At 42.0% G+C, this 17306-nt stretch overlaps 1 protein-coding gene across 1 annotated transcript in view; it reads right to left on the bottom strand.

Moving 5' to 3' along the window:
* Window positions 1-17306, bottom strand: part of ARG2 (arginase 2) — a 126998-nt gene that overhangs the window by 84405 nt on the left and 25287 nt on the right. The window contains exon 4 of the mRNA XM_089681504.1: window positions 6882-7041. Within this exon, the coding sequence (XP_089537630.1) occupies window positions 6882-7041 (160 nt within the window). The remainder of the gene's footprint in view (window positions 1-6881; window positions 7042-17306) is intronic.

Raw genomic sequence — 17306 nt, 5'->3', positions numbered from 1 at the left:
GGTGGGGGTGGTTGTTTGTAACATGGGAACCTTCTTATCTACCATAGCCCTCCCCCCATCTTTCCCCATTCCACCCACCAATAAGGAGTGACCCCTGTATGACCTGTCTACCCCATTATAATATAATTTTCCCTCCCCCCTCTATACTAGTTTAAATACTCCTCCAGCCTCCCCATAAACCTCTCCCCCAACACAGCAGACCCCCTTCCATTTAGGTGCAAACCATCTCTAGCTTATAGGTTGAACCCCAATGAAAAGTCAGCCCAGTGCTCTAGAAAACCAAATCCTTCCCTCTTACACCAGGTCTTTAGCCATGCATTGAGTTCTCTAATCTCCTCCTGTCTTTCCTGAGTTGTGCATGGCACAGGTAATATTTTCAGAGAATATCACCTTGGGGGTCCTTCCCTTCAACTTGCAGCCTAGTTCTTTAAATTGATTCTTAAGGAGCCTCCACCTTACATGTTTTCTGTCATTGGTTCCAACCTGGACCAAGACAGCTGGGTCATGCCTAGCCCCTCCCAGTAATGTATCAACTCGGTCCACCACATGCTGAACCCTGGCACCAGGGAGACCGCAAACCATTCGGTGGAGGCGATCCTGGTGACAAATTATTCTATCAGTCCTTCTGATTATAGAATCCCCTACTACCACCAACTATCTAGGCCTTCCTGCACTACCCTCACCACCCCTCCCAGATGGTCTGCCCTCCCAGCTGTTAGGGATAGCAGTGACATCCAAGGCCGCCACCCCTGAGCTTTCCACCCCTACATTTTCACCCAACTTGGCAAATCTGTTTGGGTGCACAAACCCAGAGCTCGTCTTCCTTTTCTGGGAGCTCCTACCACTCCCTCTTGTTACTGTAACCCATCTTCCTACCTGACAATCCTGATTAGCCCCTCCACCCTCCACATCAATCCCATGCCTGCTCAGGGAGCAGAACACTTTCAGGGTTGTTGGTACTGCCCAGTGTTCCAAACTGCTCTTCCAGATCTCTAACGTGAGCTTCCAGAAGGGCAACCCGCTCACATCTGTCGCAGTGGTATCCATCCTGGAGCTGTTGCTCCATTGCTGCATACATGCGGCACACTGTGCACTGCACAAATCCTTCCACCCTGCTAGTTCTCCTTTCCCGGTTACAATAGTAATAATATGAAATATCAGTTGTCACTTCAAGGTTAGTAGACTCCTGTTATAATCTCCTGTTTTCCACTGCGGTTTTTTAACTCCACTTAATCAAATGTTCACTTTGTCAAAGGTCCAGCAAGCAAAATACAGGCAAGCTCAGAGTGAGCTCTACAGAAAGTTATATAGTACCTGGAGCACCTGTGACCAATTAACCTCTCCCCTTAAATTAGCAGACTGAAGGAAGGCAAGGAAAGGAAGAAAAAAAATGCTATTTAAAAAGTGACAGAAAAAGTGATTTTAAAAAAGTAAAAGCTTCTAGCAAGACCCAAAGAAAAAAATAAGGGGGGGAAAGTCCTCTTTTTGTTGGTGGGACTTTAACAGCACAATTTACTTGTATGATAAATTTCAACAATTCACAAGAGATTTTTTATAAAAAACAGTATGAAATTTTATTTTTACAATCTTCAAAAATAAATATAAAGCTACAATACATATTGCGGCGGTGTCATCAGAGATGGTATTGCAAATCTAATCATGGATCATGCATGGTTCGCACTTGACGCGTTTCAAGATCAACAAAAATCTCTTCTTCAGAAGTGCTCAAGAAGGCATGACGTATGATTCCATGTGAGGTACAAACCGCCAGGAAATATTAAGAGAAAATTGATATGTGAACACAGCCAAGGATTTCTCATATATCTCAGGCAAAAGTGATGAAACAAAAATTAATAAAGAAAAAACTGAGACCAGTGGATGAAAAATACCACCCAAACGCCTCTTGAAGGGGCCCCGCCCAAATGCACCCTCAACAAGATTACCTGCTGGTTGGTACTGATAGGGCATTGTACTACTTTGGGGAAGTAATCAGTATTTTTTTTTTTTTTACACAATTTGCTTATAGCAAAGAATTACGTTACCATCAGATAGATGAATCCAGAAGCTCCATAGAAAACTGTGCAGTGGTGGCAGTAATATAAAAACCCCACTAGGGGGAGTACCTTTATTCATCACCACTGTACATCATCCCCGAGTGGACAGGCCGTCCACCTTACCCAGGCACTTCCTCCAAGCCACAGGCTCAAGTGCTTTATGCTTACTCCAATAAAGGTACTCCCCCTAGTGGGGTTTTTATATTACTACCACCGCAGTGCTGTTTTTTCTATGGAGTTCCCTGAAGAGAGAGATTTTCAGAGATCGCCTACAATCTAATGTTTTTAGGACATTTACATCAAACAGAATGAATTACACATCGGGTATAAAAAGTGTCAAAGTGTACATATCAATTTGTTATGTGAATACAAGCCTATATTATGAAATCTGATACAATATTCTGCAATATCATATTTTAAAGACTTCCAAGGTTTAAGTTTCATGCTGCTAAGTACATGTGTAGCTAAGAAAAAGTCGAGTTAATTAATAATTGTTTGAGAATAGGTCTCTTAACATTAACTGAATACTTAGAAATTCACCAACCCATTTCAATGTTCACAGAACAAGGGTAGATTTCCAGCATCACTGGGTCACTTCTCAGGCCCTTAAAAGAAAGAGCTTTAGGATACCTTATTGGCCTTCAAAATAGTTCCTGGTAATAGTGATAGGAGAGCTATCTCAGGGTTTGTGGAGATATCTGAGCCTGTCATCTGTTTATAGGTCTCAAAATCTGGTTTCCAGAATATTAATATTGGCAGACAGATCCACCAAATATGAAGCATTGTGCCTATATAATTTCTAAATCTCCAATACTCATCATACACCAGGGAGAATATCTTATGCGGGTCAAAGGGACATCTATACTATTGCACCAAAACCTTAAAGCTCCACTCTTGAGCATAGTTATGCTCACTTTGTAAGTTAGAGTAAAAGTAAAAGGTCACTTTCTTGATTGTAAGTTTCAATCCCTTTTCCCAGGCTGCCGAATAGTGTGGATGGATATGTGTGATGAAGACCTCAATTGTGATATGAGATAAGAGTATCTCTTGTGTGTAGAGAGTTTCAAATGTAGCACCCTCCTAGGTAGGTTGCTAGGATGTAGATAGTTTAGTATAGTGTGGTCTGCTGCGTAACACAAGAGTGATAGACAAAACATAGCAGCTTATCTGCTTAACAGGAAGCTATAATTGTTAGGTGAGAGATCATGTGTGGCTTACAGTGCTGCTGCTGCTGTGATTGGCCCCTCTGTATCCAGAAGACCTTGGAAGGTTCTGGGTGAACAGAAGTGATCCATGCAGTCCAGCAGCATAAATATGGATGCAGTTCCAGCCAATTACAGGGAGTGGTGCCCCTGAGCATACTGGGTACTAGTATTTATATTCGCTGAACACCTGTGATCTGGGTTTTTCTTCCTCTTCCTCTGAGATGGGAATTCCAGCCAAGGGAGGCGGCTGCCTGGAGGAGCTCAGAGTGTTCTTACAATGGGAATATAATCTGGCCTATATCAATGGGATTGAACATGAGATACCCACAGGAGTTTTGACAGTTAAAAAGGATGCCCTTCAGGCTAAGCAATAATGCATCTGCCACATTCCAGGGAATGATGGAACACTGAACCTGGAACATGAACTTGGAAAGTATCCTATCTAGATTATGTAGTGGTGTTTTCTCCAACATTTCAAGATGATCATGAACACTTAGATACTGTGTTGGCCCCAGTACACCAGTATGTGCTTAAGTTCAAACTCAAGAAGTGCCATCTGTTGCCAGCTGTGTGAGATTGAGTTTCTAGGTCACGATGTCTCCAAAGTATACTCCCCAATCCCCAGAAAGAAAATGCTATACAGTAATAGAGGCCCCCCCAATGACCGTGAAGTCAGAACTTTCCTTTTGTTTCATCAAGCACTACAGCCATCACGTTGCCCAAGTTCAAAAGCTCCTACATGGGGTGAGCCCAAGGGAGGACACAGAAAAGTGTAATGGGAATAAGAACAAGCGATATTTGACATACTGAAGCAGAAGCTTATGGTGGTACTCTTCTGGATAAAAACAGATGCAGGTATTCAGGGCCTGGACACCGTACTCTTGCAAGTACAAGGCAAACAGGAGAGGGTCACTACCTATGCCCTTTGGAGCTTATGTGCAGCTAAGAGGAACCCTGCAAACTACTGTTCCTTCAAGCTGGGGCTGTTGGCCGTAGTGTGGGCAGTCACTGAATGCTTTGCTGAGTACCTGGCAGAAGCCAAGCTCAAGTTCTGGACAGATAACAATCTCTTCATGCATCTCCAAGCAGGTAAACTAGGTTTTCTGGAGCAATATTGGGCAGCCCATCTGGCAAAGTTTAAAATCTTCTTGTATTACCACCCTACAAAGAGCAACAAGAAGGCCCCAACTGAACCTCATTCATGTACTGGAAGAATATAACTGGGAAGAAACACAAAGAGAGGATCCAGTGGCTGTCCCCCCACTAGTGGCAATAAAATTATAGCAGTGGCTCAGTCCCAGAGAAAGATCAAAGCTATTACCAGAAATCAACAAACTGCTGAGTGAACGGCCCCGATCCTCCTGAGGGATGATTTTCTCAACCACTGAATAATGTTTCCCCATGGCTTGCCAATAACCTGGCAGGTAGTACTGTCAAGGGCCCAGACCCTTTCTTCTGATGCTGTGTTGTCTGGTTGGTGTCAAACGGGGCTGAGGCCTGGATTCCACCTCTGAATTGTCCCTTTGGGAGTAGCGATCATCAACTTTCTTAAACAACATGTCAGAAGATAGATACCATCAGGTTCTACCAATAAACCTGTTTCGAAAAGTGAGTTCTTCCAAGACCGACGGACCTATGGTGTCGTTGTGACATCAGGGGGCGGGGTTTACCTCTGTTTGCTGCACTGATTGGTGGATTGTCTGTTAAATACCTATTGTTGTGTACTGCAATTTGTCACTTACCTGACGAAGGGGCCCTGCGTGGCTCTGAAACTTTAAAAAAAGCCTTAATTTGCATTAGGTGACCACAGAACAAAACCTTGAGCCTGCTTGAGGGATTCTTGGTGTGCTGGTGACCTTTCTTCACATTGAATGCCCACGTTGCCCAACCTGTGATCACTACAGCACCCAGCTATACTGGACAGTCTATTTCAGAAACATGCGCAATGGGAATATTGTGACTGGACTTCCAACACTGGTGTCACTCATTAGGCATCAGGAACTCGCACACTACTCTGTTCCACCCACAAAGCAACTGAGCATGTGAAAGCTTTAATTGCTCTCTGATACAACTGCTGAGAAGCTTAGATAATGAGAAATTAAGGACCAACAACTTAGTCAAAAGTGGTCTGGAAATATAACATATTTGGTTCCTCTACAGGAGCCATAAAGTACATTCCTCAACAGGAATAATGTTATGCTTGGCCTTACTCTTTGACCTATAAGCCACGGTGTCCACAGGACTTGAACCTGCTATGAGGACCTTGATAAAAAAAACTGGAAAGAAGGCCTGAAGTCCAACAGTTTTATAAAGACCAGTTATGGGAGCAAGGAGAGTTGGAAGCATCAGACCTGGAGACAGAGTGCTAACCTGACATAAAGCTGCACACCAACAATGAAATTTGCAAACACTTTGGGCAGAAGTCCCTGGAGTTTTCTACACCAGCCCATTCCAGGCATACCAGGTAAAAGCTAACAGGTGGCATGAGGGCACACAGTGGCACAAGTGCCTCCTAGTTCTTGCTAGATGCTGGTGCAAATACATGTATCTGAATCGGTCAGTGCCGACTAGCTTCCCTTCAGGAAATTACACACAGGAGACTGGACACAGGAATATCAGGCCCAATTTGGCAAATCTTTTTGGTACTCAAACACAGGACTGGTCTTCCTTTTCTGTGAGCCCCTACCACTGCTTCTAACTGAAGTAACCCATCTTCCAACCTGTTTAGTATATATATATTAAAGTATTACTAAACCCAGGATCTTGCATTCACTATATCTGGTCTCCAGCAGTACACAGAACATGGAAATGCAATTATTTTAGTAAATATAAACTGCTAAAAACCTTTTCCCATCAGCAGTTAGAGCAGTCTTGTGACTTCTATCAGTGTTCAGCAGAGAACTGGTTAAAGCTTGTAGGAGGAGTTTTCTCTAGGAGGATGTAGAACCCCTGATCCCATCTGGGCAGTGCTGATTGGCCCTATCCTGATCACATGCACTCTCCCCCCAAAAAAAAACTCTCACACCAAACAAAACTGAGCATGTGCAGTGTCTCCACACCATATGTCTTATCAGGCAATAAGAGGGAGACACTGGAAGAAAGGGGGAGGATCAAAGAAGTCAAGATCAAACATCCTTTTTACACAATGGATAAGATTAACCCCTTAGGTTCTACAATGAGTATGACAAGCATGCTTTACTGCATATACAGACTGATTTTACTGTCGTGGGTTTAGTAACTCTTTAATTCTTTTTCACAGTTTTGTAGTTAATACCATGATAGTTGTTCTTTGGATGTGAAGGTCTGTTATCAGTTTACTATTTGTTGCATGTCTGATTAGTGGGGCAGAGCAAATCTTTTTCTTTACTATATAAGGGAATTGCTTTTGTATTTCTGGGCATCCAGTCCAGATATGCACACAGCTCTGCCGCACAACCCTGTCTGGCAGGAGAGGGAACCAGAAAAAAAATGCACTAATGGAAGGAGCGCCTGACCAACTTGATGTGGCTCCATCTACCACAGCCTCAGCTAGCTTACACATTGCCTCAGTGTATTTTACCTGATAAACCTGCCCACCCCAACAAGGTAATGAAAAAATTATTTTACAATCCTCTAGCTTTACCTTGTCTTGGAGCTCTCTCAAGAGAAAGGACACTGGCTGTCCATGGAGATTTCCTGAAGAGGTAGTCAGTGGGGTGTTGATGTCTGCATGTGCATCGACCCAAATTACACATAGATCTGAACAGAGTTGAGCATGACCGCTAATAGTGCCAAGTGCCAAACTGCAATATTAACACAGAATAAAAAATGTTTAGAATAATAACAGAGCACTGAAATTAAACTCTTACAAAAAAAATCCCCCATCAATATTGTACTAAAACACAATGTCCCATTAAAATACTGGCAGTCTTTTGTGCAGTTTTCCTGACCAGATTGCTTGCTGTCTTAGAGGCCAATGCAGTCTCTCCATTGAGTAAAAAATGGGCAAGTTGAAGGATAATTTAGCAACTTTGGTGGAATTACAAACTCATTTACCCTAGCAAAGGAGGTGTCTCTGTTTCAAAAAGGATGTACACAACCTTAAAAGTACTTTTATAAATAATTAAAATTATAATAGTGTGTGTCTCTCACATAGCAGGATATTTAAGGAGAGAATTTGACAATCACCAAACACCTACAGCAGGAAAATCCTTGAGCATGTGTTTTAAATAAGTGACTGATTCACCATCAGTGGATGCCTGGCAAAAGTCACACACACCGCTCCACAGACATGTCCCACAGTCTATATTTAAATATAACAATTCTGTATTAAAAAACTATAATTGAGAACTTATAAAGTCATTTGAAAATCTACATAACAATGTAAAATACAGCAATAAAGATGTTGAAACAAAAATATTAAATAAAAACAGTCTAAAACCAGATTTAGCAAAATCTCAGTCTGCCAAGAAGTAATACAACAAACATATATCGCTGATTAAAACAATGGTATTGTCATAACTGTAAAATAAATGACCTGGAAATGACTTTACATTAAAACAAGTAACCGGACTCTAAAACAGCATGTCAATATTGTATTTGCATATGGGAAGCTTTTATTTAATAAATTATTACACTATGAGAGGCGTTTTTCTCCTTTTTTTCCTTTCATGAGTGCGCACCTCATCCTGGATTGTGGAAGCCTTCTTATTACCCAGAGTGTTAGGTGGATCATTCTATCTGGTGGGCAAGAGTGGCAAGCTGACCTTTGTAGCTGAGAGTGCATTTTGACCTATAAATTATGGGTCAATGACCAAGGTAAGGGCGCAATTCATGTGGTGGAGGTGCACATGGTGTATTGGGCCCACTGGTGCTCACTGTCTTGTGGAAGTCTAACACACAGTTTGATCTGTCATTGGACTTATTGTTATTGGTCTTGTGGAAGCCTGGAACGCAGCTTGTTTTGTTATTTGACTTATACTGGACATTTATGCTGTGGTTAACTTTTAGCACTGGATTTATGTTGCTATCACATTTATTTATTCATTTTTATCACAGTCATAAATATTTGAATATTGTTTATTTAATATTGCACATCAACGGTTTTTCGGGGTTAGTGGGGCTGTCAGGTGTTTATTTCAGGTATCATATACTGAATATTCATTATCTTGTTTTATTTTTCTTTTTATGTTCACTTTTGTTTGTTTACAGATATGGGGGGATATGTTATATAATGTGTTCACATATATTGCACTTGATTTATTATTGATTCACATATTTTTAATTATTTATATATATATTAAAATGTTAATAAACCCAGGATCCTTCATTCACTATATCTCGTCTCCAGCAGTAGACAGAACATGGAAATGCAATTATTTTAGTAAATATAAACTGCTAAATACCTTTTCCCATCAGTAGTTAGAGCAGTCTTGTGACTTCTAGCAGTGTTTAGCAGAGCACTGGTTAAGGAGTTTTCTCTAGGAGGATGTAGAACCCCTGACCCCATCTGGGCAGTGCTGATTGGCCCTATTCTGATCACATGTACTCTCCAAAGAAAAAAAAAACTCTCTAGCAATACACACCAAACAAAACTGAGCATGTGTAGTGTCTCTACACCATATGTCTTATCAGGAGATAAGAGGGAGACACTGGAAGAAAAGGAGGATCAAAGAAATCAAGGTCAAACGTCCTTTTTACACAATGGATAAGATTAACCCCTTAGGTTCTACAGTGAGTATAACAAGCATGCTTTACTGCATATACAGACTGATTTTACTGTTGTGGGTTTAGTAACACTTTAATTCTTTTTCACAGTTTTGTAGTTAATACCATGATAGTTGTTCTTTGGATGTGAAGGTCTGTTATCAGTTTACTATTTGTTGTTTGTTTGATTAGTGGGGTAGCGCAAATTCTTTACTATATAAGGGAATTGTTTTTGTATTTCTGGGCATCCAGTCCAGATATGCACACAGCTCTGCCACACAGCACAACCCTGTCTGGCAGGACAATGCACTAATATAAGGAACGCCTGACCAAAGGATAAAACAGTCCAAATGAATTTATAATTTTATACTAAAAAACAGCCTAGGCGTTTTAGGGGTCAGAAAAAAATTCCCATTCACCAGGTCTTCAGTTAAAATAAGAACCTTGAATGGACTCAAAATTTAGCTTTCCTATGTGAATCTATGTAGTGAAGCTAATCTCTGGATCAAAAGAGTTGCTAGCCAGCAGTACAATTACCACACCCTTCAAATGCTTAGAACAAAAGAAAAATCATTGTGCAGCATGATTTAAACAGACAAACCTTACACGTAAAATATTACATTATGTGAAGGTTTAAACTTATATCTTATACCTACCCAGTGGCTATCTCCAGTAGCTTCTTTGCCAAAGCAGGTGTCTGTTCTGCAGCTGCTGGAGTGGAAGACAAAACGTCCCCAAATTACCCCCTTCCACAGTTTAAACCCAGCTTGGAAAAACAGCTGGCTTTGCAGCTCATGGAATTAGCCCCCTTCTATGAGTATGACACATTTGCAGGTACTCAGTTGACATTATTTTGCTCAAGCCACCATTCTTGCCATCCACCTGTGGACAATGCTGTCAGTGGCAGGGTATACATGACTTTGGACACATGGTCCAGCAAGCATGACATATACTTCACACTGGGCCATTCTACTTGCGGCTGGGAAGATTGCAGGATGGGGCACACTACTTAACCTAGTGGTGCCATCAGGTTCTGGTATGTTGGTGACAGTGTAGTCATGTATATCCACTCCTCATTTGCCTCATACTGGGAACATGTAGCCCCCCCTTCCCTCAAGCACCGCAAAGCATATGTAACATCTCAGGCTAAATACTCTCATGCTGTTTTGACTAGGGAATAGGAGCCACACTACATCAGAGTTCCTGGTAGCTCTCCAGGCCCAGGCTGAGAGGTAGCTGATTTTAGGCCACCTTCATCCTGGCAAGATCATTAGTGCCAATGTCACCATTGGCAAAGAAAATTCACATGTACTTGGCACATGTCATCAACCTGATTGTGTGGTGGTTCCTCATTACAAAAAAACCCTGCTTACTGGCCACCTCCAACTTTAAGACTAAATTAAAGTTGTTAGTAAAAAACATTAGAAGAAGGGACCCAGGCGATTGATGAGTATGCTGTAATAATGTACCGTATTTGCCGGCGTATAAGACGACTTTTTACCCCTTGAAAATCTTCTCAAAAGTCGGGGGTCGTCTTATACGCCGGTATACGGCATACTGACACTTTTTAGGGGGGCGGCGCGTTGCCGCCGCCGCCCCCCCCCTTCCCCCAATGGAAGGGACACTAAGTACAGGGGTGGGCAGCGGCTGTTTCTTACCTGGTTCCGGTCCCACGACGATCCGGTCCAGGAAGCGCGTCTGCGCCTTCAGTTCGGCCACTGGCTCCGCCTCCTCACCAGTGATTGGCCGCAAGAACTGTAGCTCAGGAAAGGCACACAGGCGGCCAATCACCGGCGAGGGGGTGGAGCCAAGCGGCCCCGCGAAAATCGAGTGCAGGACCAGCAGGTAAGTGGTCAGTGTAGAGGTGCTGCTGCAACCACATATGCTGGCTGCAGCAGCACCATACGAGAACAGGGTCAGCAAGTGTCAGTGGGAGGAATAATGCCCCATCATTGGTGTCACTGATACCAATGATGGAGCACTATTCCTCCCACTGATACCAATGATGGGGCACTATTCCTCCCACTGACACCAACGATGGGGCACTATTCCTCCCACTGACACCAACGATGGGGCACTATTCCTCCCCCCCACTGACACCAACAATGGGGCACTATTCCTCCCCCCCACTGACACCAACGATGGGGCACTATTCCTCCCCCCCACTGACATCAACGATGGGGCACTATTCCCCCCCACTGACACCAACGATGGGGCACTATTCCACCCCCCACTGACACCAATGATGGGACACCATTCCTCCCACTGACACCAATGTTGGGACACCATTCCTCCCACTGACACCAATGATGGGGCACTATTCCCCCCACTGATACCAATGATGGGGCACTATTCCCCCCACTGATACTAATGATGGGGCACTATTCCTGCCACTGATACCAATGATGGGGCACTATTCCCCCCACTGATACTAATGATGGGGCACTATTCCTCCCACTGACACCAATGATGGGGCACTATTCCTCCCACCGATACTAATGATGGGGCACTATTCCTGCCACTAATGCCAATGATGGGGCACTATTCCTGCCACTGATACCAATGATGGGGCACTATTCCTGCCACTGATACCAATGATGGGGCACTATTCCTCCCACTGATACCAATGATGGGGCACTATTCCTCCCACTGATACCAATGATGGGGCACTATTCCTGCCACTGATACCAATGATGGGGCACTATTCCTGCCACTGGTGTGCATTGGAAGAGGGGTAGTGTTATACGGCGAGTATAGCTCAAACACTAAATTTTAGCAGGAAAAGTAGGGGGGTCGTCTTATACGCCCAGTCGTCTTATACGCCGGCAAATACGGTACTGTATATATGCAATTCAAGCAGCAAGAGATGGAATGAGGAATCTTTCCTGCACTCATGGTCAGTGCTTATGATGTAACTGCTTTTTGATTACTGTCTAAAGTTCTAGTTAAATCATCCCTTGTTGTAAAGACATGTTATAGAGTAAAACAGTCCTCCCCCCAAGCTATTGGGTATATAGTGCATTCATTTAGTGAATCGGCATGAGGGTTGCAGATGTTTAAGAACATTGGACAGGGACACTACATACTGGAACACTAATAGATACATTTTTACAAATAAAGCAGTTGACTACAAAGTTTAAAATGGTACATAAATAATTCCTAAAATAAATTAAGCTATGGTGGGACGTGGCCATTATGACAGAGTATCTACTAAAAAGCAGAGACCCAAGGAGATTGAGGATACAAAGCTGTATATATTTTATATAAATATAAGTTGTATATATTTTAAAGTACATGCTATAGGCTTTAAATCTAAACTGGCTAGGATATTGAATGAGATGTCATTCGTTCTCATAGAAAGGACTATTTCCTAGAACTACTTCCTACATCTTAGATAACACACTGGGGCAAATAAAGACAGCTCAATCATTACAGAATTTTTAATCTCTTCAGAGATTAATGGTAAACTGAATCAGACTTTGGGGTTGATTTACTAAAGCTAAGTAGGTTGTTCACTTTGCAAGGGAATTTTCCCTTATCTTAGTGAATGTGGTACAAATTCACTTTGCAAGGAATACCCAATCACATGCAAACAAAAAGAAAAGTACTTTTGCTTTAGCAGGATTGCATAGTGGAAGTCAGCAGAGCTTCACCTCATTTACTAAGCTAAGAAAAAATTAACTTGATAAGTGAACAGCCTATTTGCCTTTAGTAATCAACCCCATTATTTAGTCTTGAGAAAGACCTGCCATCTGATTTATTTAGGTACAAATGTGTCCGATTATAAAAGGAAACCAAGAGAGATGGTAGAGAGGCTATGAAGACTGTGGTGGCAAAAATTATATATCCCATAAACAAGAAAAGGAAATAAAAGTCACATGGAAGAAGACATGGAGAGGTGAAAAAGGGTGTATAAGACACTTGAGGGAAATGGAGTTGTGGGTGATGGGGAAACTATGATACTGTTTAAACATTTTCTAAGGTTGCACTCTCAAGGCTAAAACAAAACAAAAAGCTCAAACACAGCCGACCCACTTTGGAGATAACATTGGCCTAAGCATGTGTGCCAGTGCTGTCATTATCAGGCCGAGGAGGAAGAACAGAGGAGGAGGGGGCTGGAAGCAGTGCAGGATTTATAAGGGGCAAAAGGAACCACTGCCCCAGGCCCTCCGGCCCCAGACTTCCTTTATTAAAAAAATGTAATAATTATAAAATTTGTTTTATTATGAAAAAAATTAACAAAGTATGCATGAGTGTCAGAATACGGAACAGTTAAGGCCTGACTTCAGAAGCAAAGAAAGGGATTAGAGCTTCTGGCAAATGTTTTACATTTCAACTTCTATTATTCTTCTATTCGAGATGTTCATTTTAATATGACTGTGTAGTGGAATGTATTGCCTTGTTTACAAGAGACAAGTGTGTGGGACAAGGGAAAAGTTTGAGAAATGTTGGAAAGTGCCAGGCAACAGCCCTGACCCCATCATGTGGGAGTGACGCTAATGACCAGCATTGATTTATTGGAGTGAGAAACATGAAATAGGAGCTCTCCCTCGCTTGACCCTTACTGGGTCAAGAAGCAAATCTGACACGCCGCGATCTCCAATAGGGTAAAACCTTGTTAGCAACATTTGTGCGGAATTACAGGATTGGTCAAATGTGGGGCAGGTGTGGCCCTGGGTTGGAATTCAGTCAGAATGTCATAGCAGAGTGTTGGACAAATTCGGCAGAGAGTAGAGGACCTTCCTTACGTGTCTTGCACCAAGTGTAGTAGTGAAGTTGACTCTTAACCCATGTTTTTTTTTCCATGTCCCGAATCCTTCGACCAGACTTTCTACAAGTGATTTTTTATTTCCTGAACGAATCCATACACTCCACAATCTCAAATAGGGTAAAACCTTGTTAGCAACATTTGTGCAGAATTACGGGATTGGTAAAATTTTGGACAGGTGTGGCCTTGGGTTGGAATTCAGTCAGAATGACACAGCAGAGTGTTGGACAAAATCGGCAGAGAGTAGAGGACCTTCCTTACGTGTCTTGCACCAAGTGTAGTAGTGAAGTTGACTCTTAACGCAAGTTTTTTTTCCATGTCCCGAATCCTTCGACCAGACTTTCTACAAGTGATTTTTTATTTCCCGAATGGATCCATACACGCCACTTCCTGTGCACGTCAATGCCGCCCACTCAACTAAAAAAGAGAAGGAACTTGCCACCACGATGCTCAGAAATATTTTACATAAAGCTAACTATGCTTAATGAAGCTTGCTCTCCTAGACCGTATATTGTTAACGCTCTCTCTCTGCAGACTCACAAACATGTGGCGTAAACTCTACTCCTTAGGTTAGAATAAATTTATGTTATATTCTCAGTCCTCGGTCTCAGACCTTCAGAGGGAAAGTAATTGGCAATTCCTTCCCATCAGATCAACTGATTAAACATTTGATCATTGAGATGGTATAGCTCGTTTAATTACACCATCTCCATCTCAACAGGCAGTTTTATTACATGATGAAGAGCTTGCTGATACCTTTCTAGGTGTTTCTGTAGCTCTTAGAATATATTTGAGCATGATGGTCACTAGTTGTTTGGGAGAAAGTTTGTTCAGCAAATTGACACTGATAAAGAATTATCTGAGAATCACGATGACCCATGAAAGACTAAGTGCTCTGTACCTACTGGTTGTCGAGATCAGTGTCCTCAAGATTATATAGTTTGATGAGTTAGTTAAAGATTTTGCAAATGCTAAATGCAGGAAGATAGACTTTTGGTAAATATTGTAGTGTGATACATAACTGTGATGTATGACTTACCAGTTCCAATTACCTGTGTAATGTGTAATCAGACAAGTGTCTTCTTCAGAACCTAACATCTTTTTTAGAACAAATGCGGCGTATCATTCATTTCAGTTTACTTTTTTATTTGTCATATAATTAAATTTCTATGTTGAGGGCCCCCCTCCCGAGCAACAGCTGGAGGGGAGGAAAAAGAAGAGGAAGATGGACAGGCTTCACGGAGAACTTTCCACCCTTCCAAAAACCTGGATATTATACATGGGTGAGGTAGCAGTTGGAGGACAACAAAATTAATTAGATTATGATGCTGTTTTGTATACAGGCTACTTCTAAAAGAATAAAAATATTCTGAAAGATAAAATAAGTGTTGCCAAAGTGCACTTTCTCCAGGGGGACTTGTGGCTTTAACCACTTCAAGTTCGGACACTTTCACCCCCTTCCAGTCCAGGCCAATTTTCAGCTTTCAGCGCTGTCACACTTTAGGTGACAATTAGTCATGCAACACTGTATCCATATGAAATTGTTATAATTTTTTTTTTGGGACAGAGCTTTCTTTTGGTGGTATTTGATCACCACTGGGTTTTTTATTTTTTGCTATATAAATGAAAAAGTACCGAAAATTTTGAAAAAAAAAAAACTTTTTTGTACGCTTTTGTTATAAAACTTTGCAAATAAATAATCTTTCTTCATAAATGTAGGCCAACATGTGTTCTGCTACATTTCTGGTTGTAAAAATAACCCCAAACAACGTATATTATTTAGTGTGTGAAAGACAGTGATCAGGATGTTGGTATGAGGTATAGCAGTGATCAGGACGCTGGTATGGCAGTGATCAGGATGCTGGTATGGGGTATGGTAGTAATCAGGACACTTGTATGGGGTATGGTGGTGATCAGGATGCTGGTATGGAGTATGGCGTTGATCAGGATGCTGGTGTGGCATATGTGGTGATCAGAATGCTGGTATGGGGTATGGTGGTGATCAGGACACTGGTATGGGGTATGGTGGTGATCATGGCACTGATATGGGGTATGACGGTGATCAGGACGCTGGTATGATGGTGATCAGGACATTGGTATGGTCTATGGCAGTGTCATTGTGAGCACTGGGACAGGTGACAGGGGCTGGCTGCATTTTTTAATTACATTTCACTGAGGCAGTGATCAAGGACACTGGGGCAGGCTGGCACTATAGTCTGAGTGTACATGCAGCCTGACAGGCTGCTGTACACTCACAGGCTGTTGCATCGGTTCTGTCTGCTCTCACAGTGAGAACAGAGAGAACTGACCTTTACTTTCACTTTAAATGGTTTACTATGTGATTGATGTGACTGGACACAGCAAAATGGTAAAACACCATGTGATCACTGGGACATAGCGGTAATGTTGTCCGCTGTGTCTGGGTGACATACCGATTGCCGGGCTCCTGGGTGCACGCTCTATGAGCCAGGCAGGAGTCGCCGATGAAGGATGACGTACAGGTACGTTAGCCCACATCAGTACTGCTTTCCATTCGCCGTTTATAGGCTATGGACAGACGGGAAGCTGTTAATGTCGCTGCCAAATCTGTATATAAAAATATTTGTGTATTTTCAATGCTGTCCTCTACCTGCTGTATGTTCATATCTTTTAATATTGATTCTGGCATGTGTCGATAGTTTTTGTGACAATAGTTTGTTTATTAGCTCTGCAAAGGTGGTGGTGGTGGGCAGACAGGAAACACACAGCAGACTCCAGACACCAGTTCCAGGCAAAGAGAAAGAGTCGGGCAAAACAGTGTCTCCTAGATGGAAAGACACATTAGGCCTTAGAATTGCAAGGCTGTCTGAATTTAGGAGGACAACAGAGAGGTACATAAAGTGCTCTTGGGCTATCAATATCAGTTTTTATTTTCCAAAATGGATTTTGTCAGAGTAAAATGGAAAATGAAAGAGAAGCATATAGTGTTCCAGGGTAAATGGGAGCTGCAGTGTTGTCCCAAGTTATTGCCAGTCATTCTAAAGTGACTGAAGAGGAATTTGTCAAAAGGTATATTGTCAAAACTACTGAGGTCATCTAGCTGGAGAAGACAATAACATTCAAAGATACCTCTTTAACAAGAAGTACTGTCGCTAACAGATTGACAGCCTAGTACAAAGCTTAGGACAGCAATTGCAGAAATTGACAGCTCAGGTTGAATATTTTTCTCTGGCTCTTGACGAATCTACAGTACATATGTAACAGACCTGACACAACTGGCTCTATTTTTACAATTAGTTGGCACAATGTCTAGAACAACCACCAGTGAGGATGTTTTTGCAAAACATCCTCAAGAAAGAAATCCTTGCTCGGTAAAATCTGTATTTGGAAAAGTTTGTCTTGGAAACAACTTGGGGCTCCTATAATGATGGGACAAAGAAATAGAACTTGCGCTAAGCAGCTTACGAAGATTTATTACATTTAGCCTAATTGTAACTTTTCAATGTATTATTCAAAAGCTAACGTCAACATAACAAATTAGCAAGACCACTTACTGTTATCTCACATATATACAGTTGCAAGAAAAAGTATGTGAACCCCTTGGGATTACGTGGA

This window comes from Staurois parvus, unplaced genomic scaffold, assembly GCF_062004578.1.
Source record: "Staurois parvus isolate SC_StPar_1 unplaced genomic scaffold, SC_StPar_1.0 ptg000267l, whole genome shotgun sequence".
Classification (NCBI taxonomy): domain Eukaryota; kingdom Metazoa; phylum Chordata; class Amphibia; order Anura; family Ranidae; genus Staurois; species Staurois parvus.
Note: the sequence above shows the minus strand (reverse complement) of the source record. Positions and strands in the feature narration are given on the sequence as shown.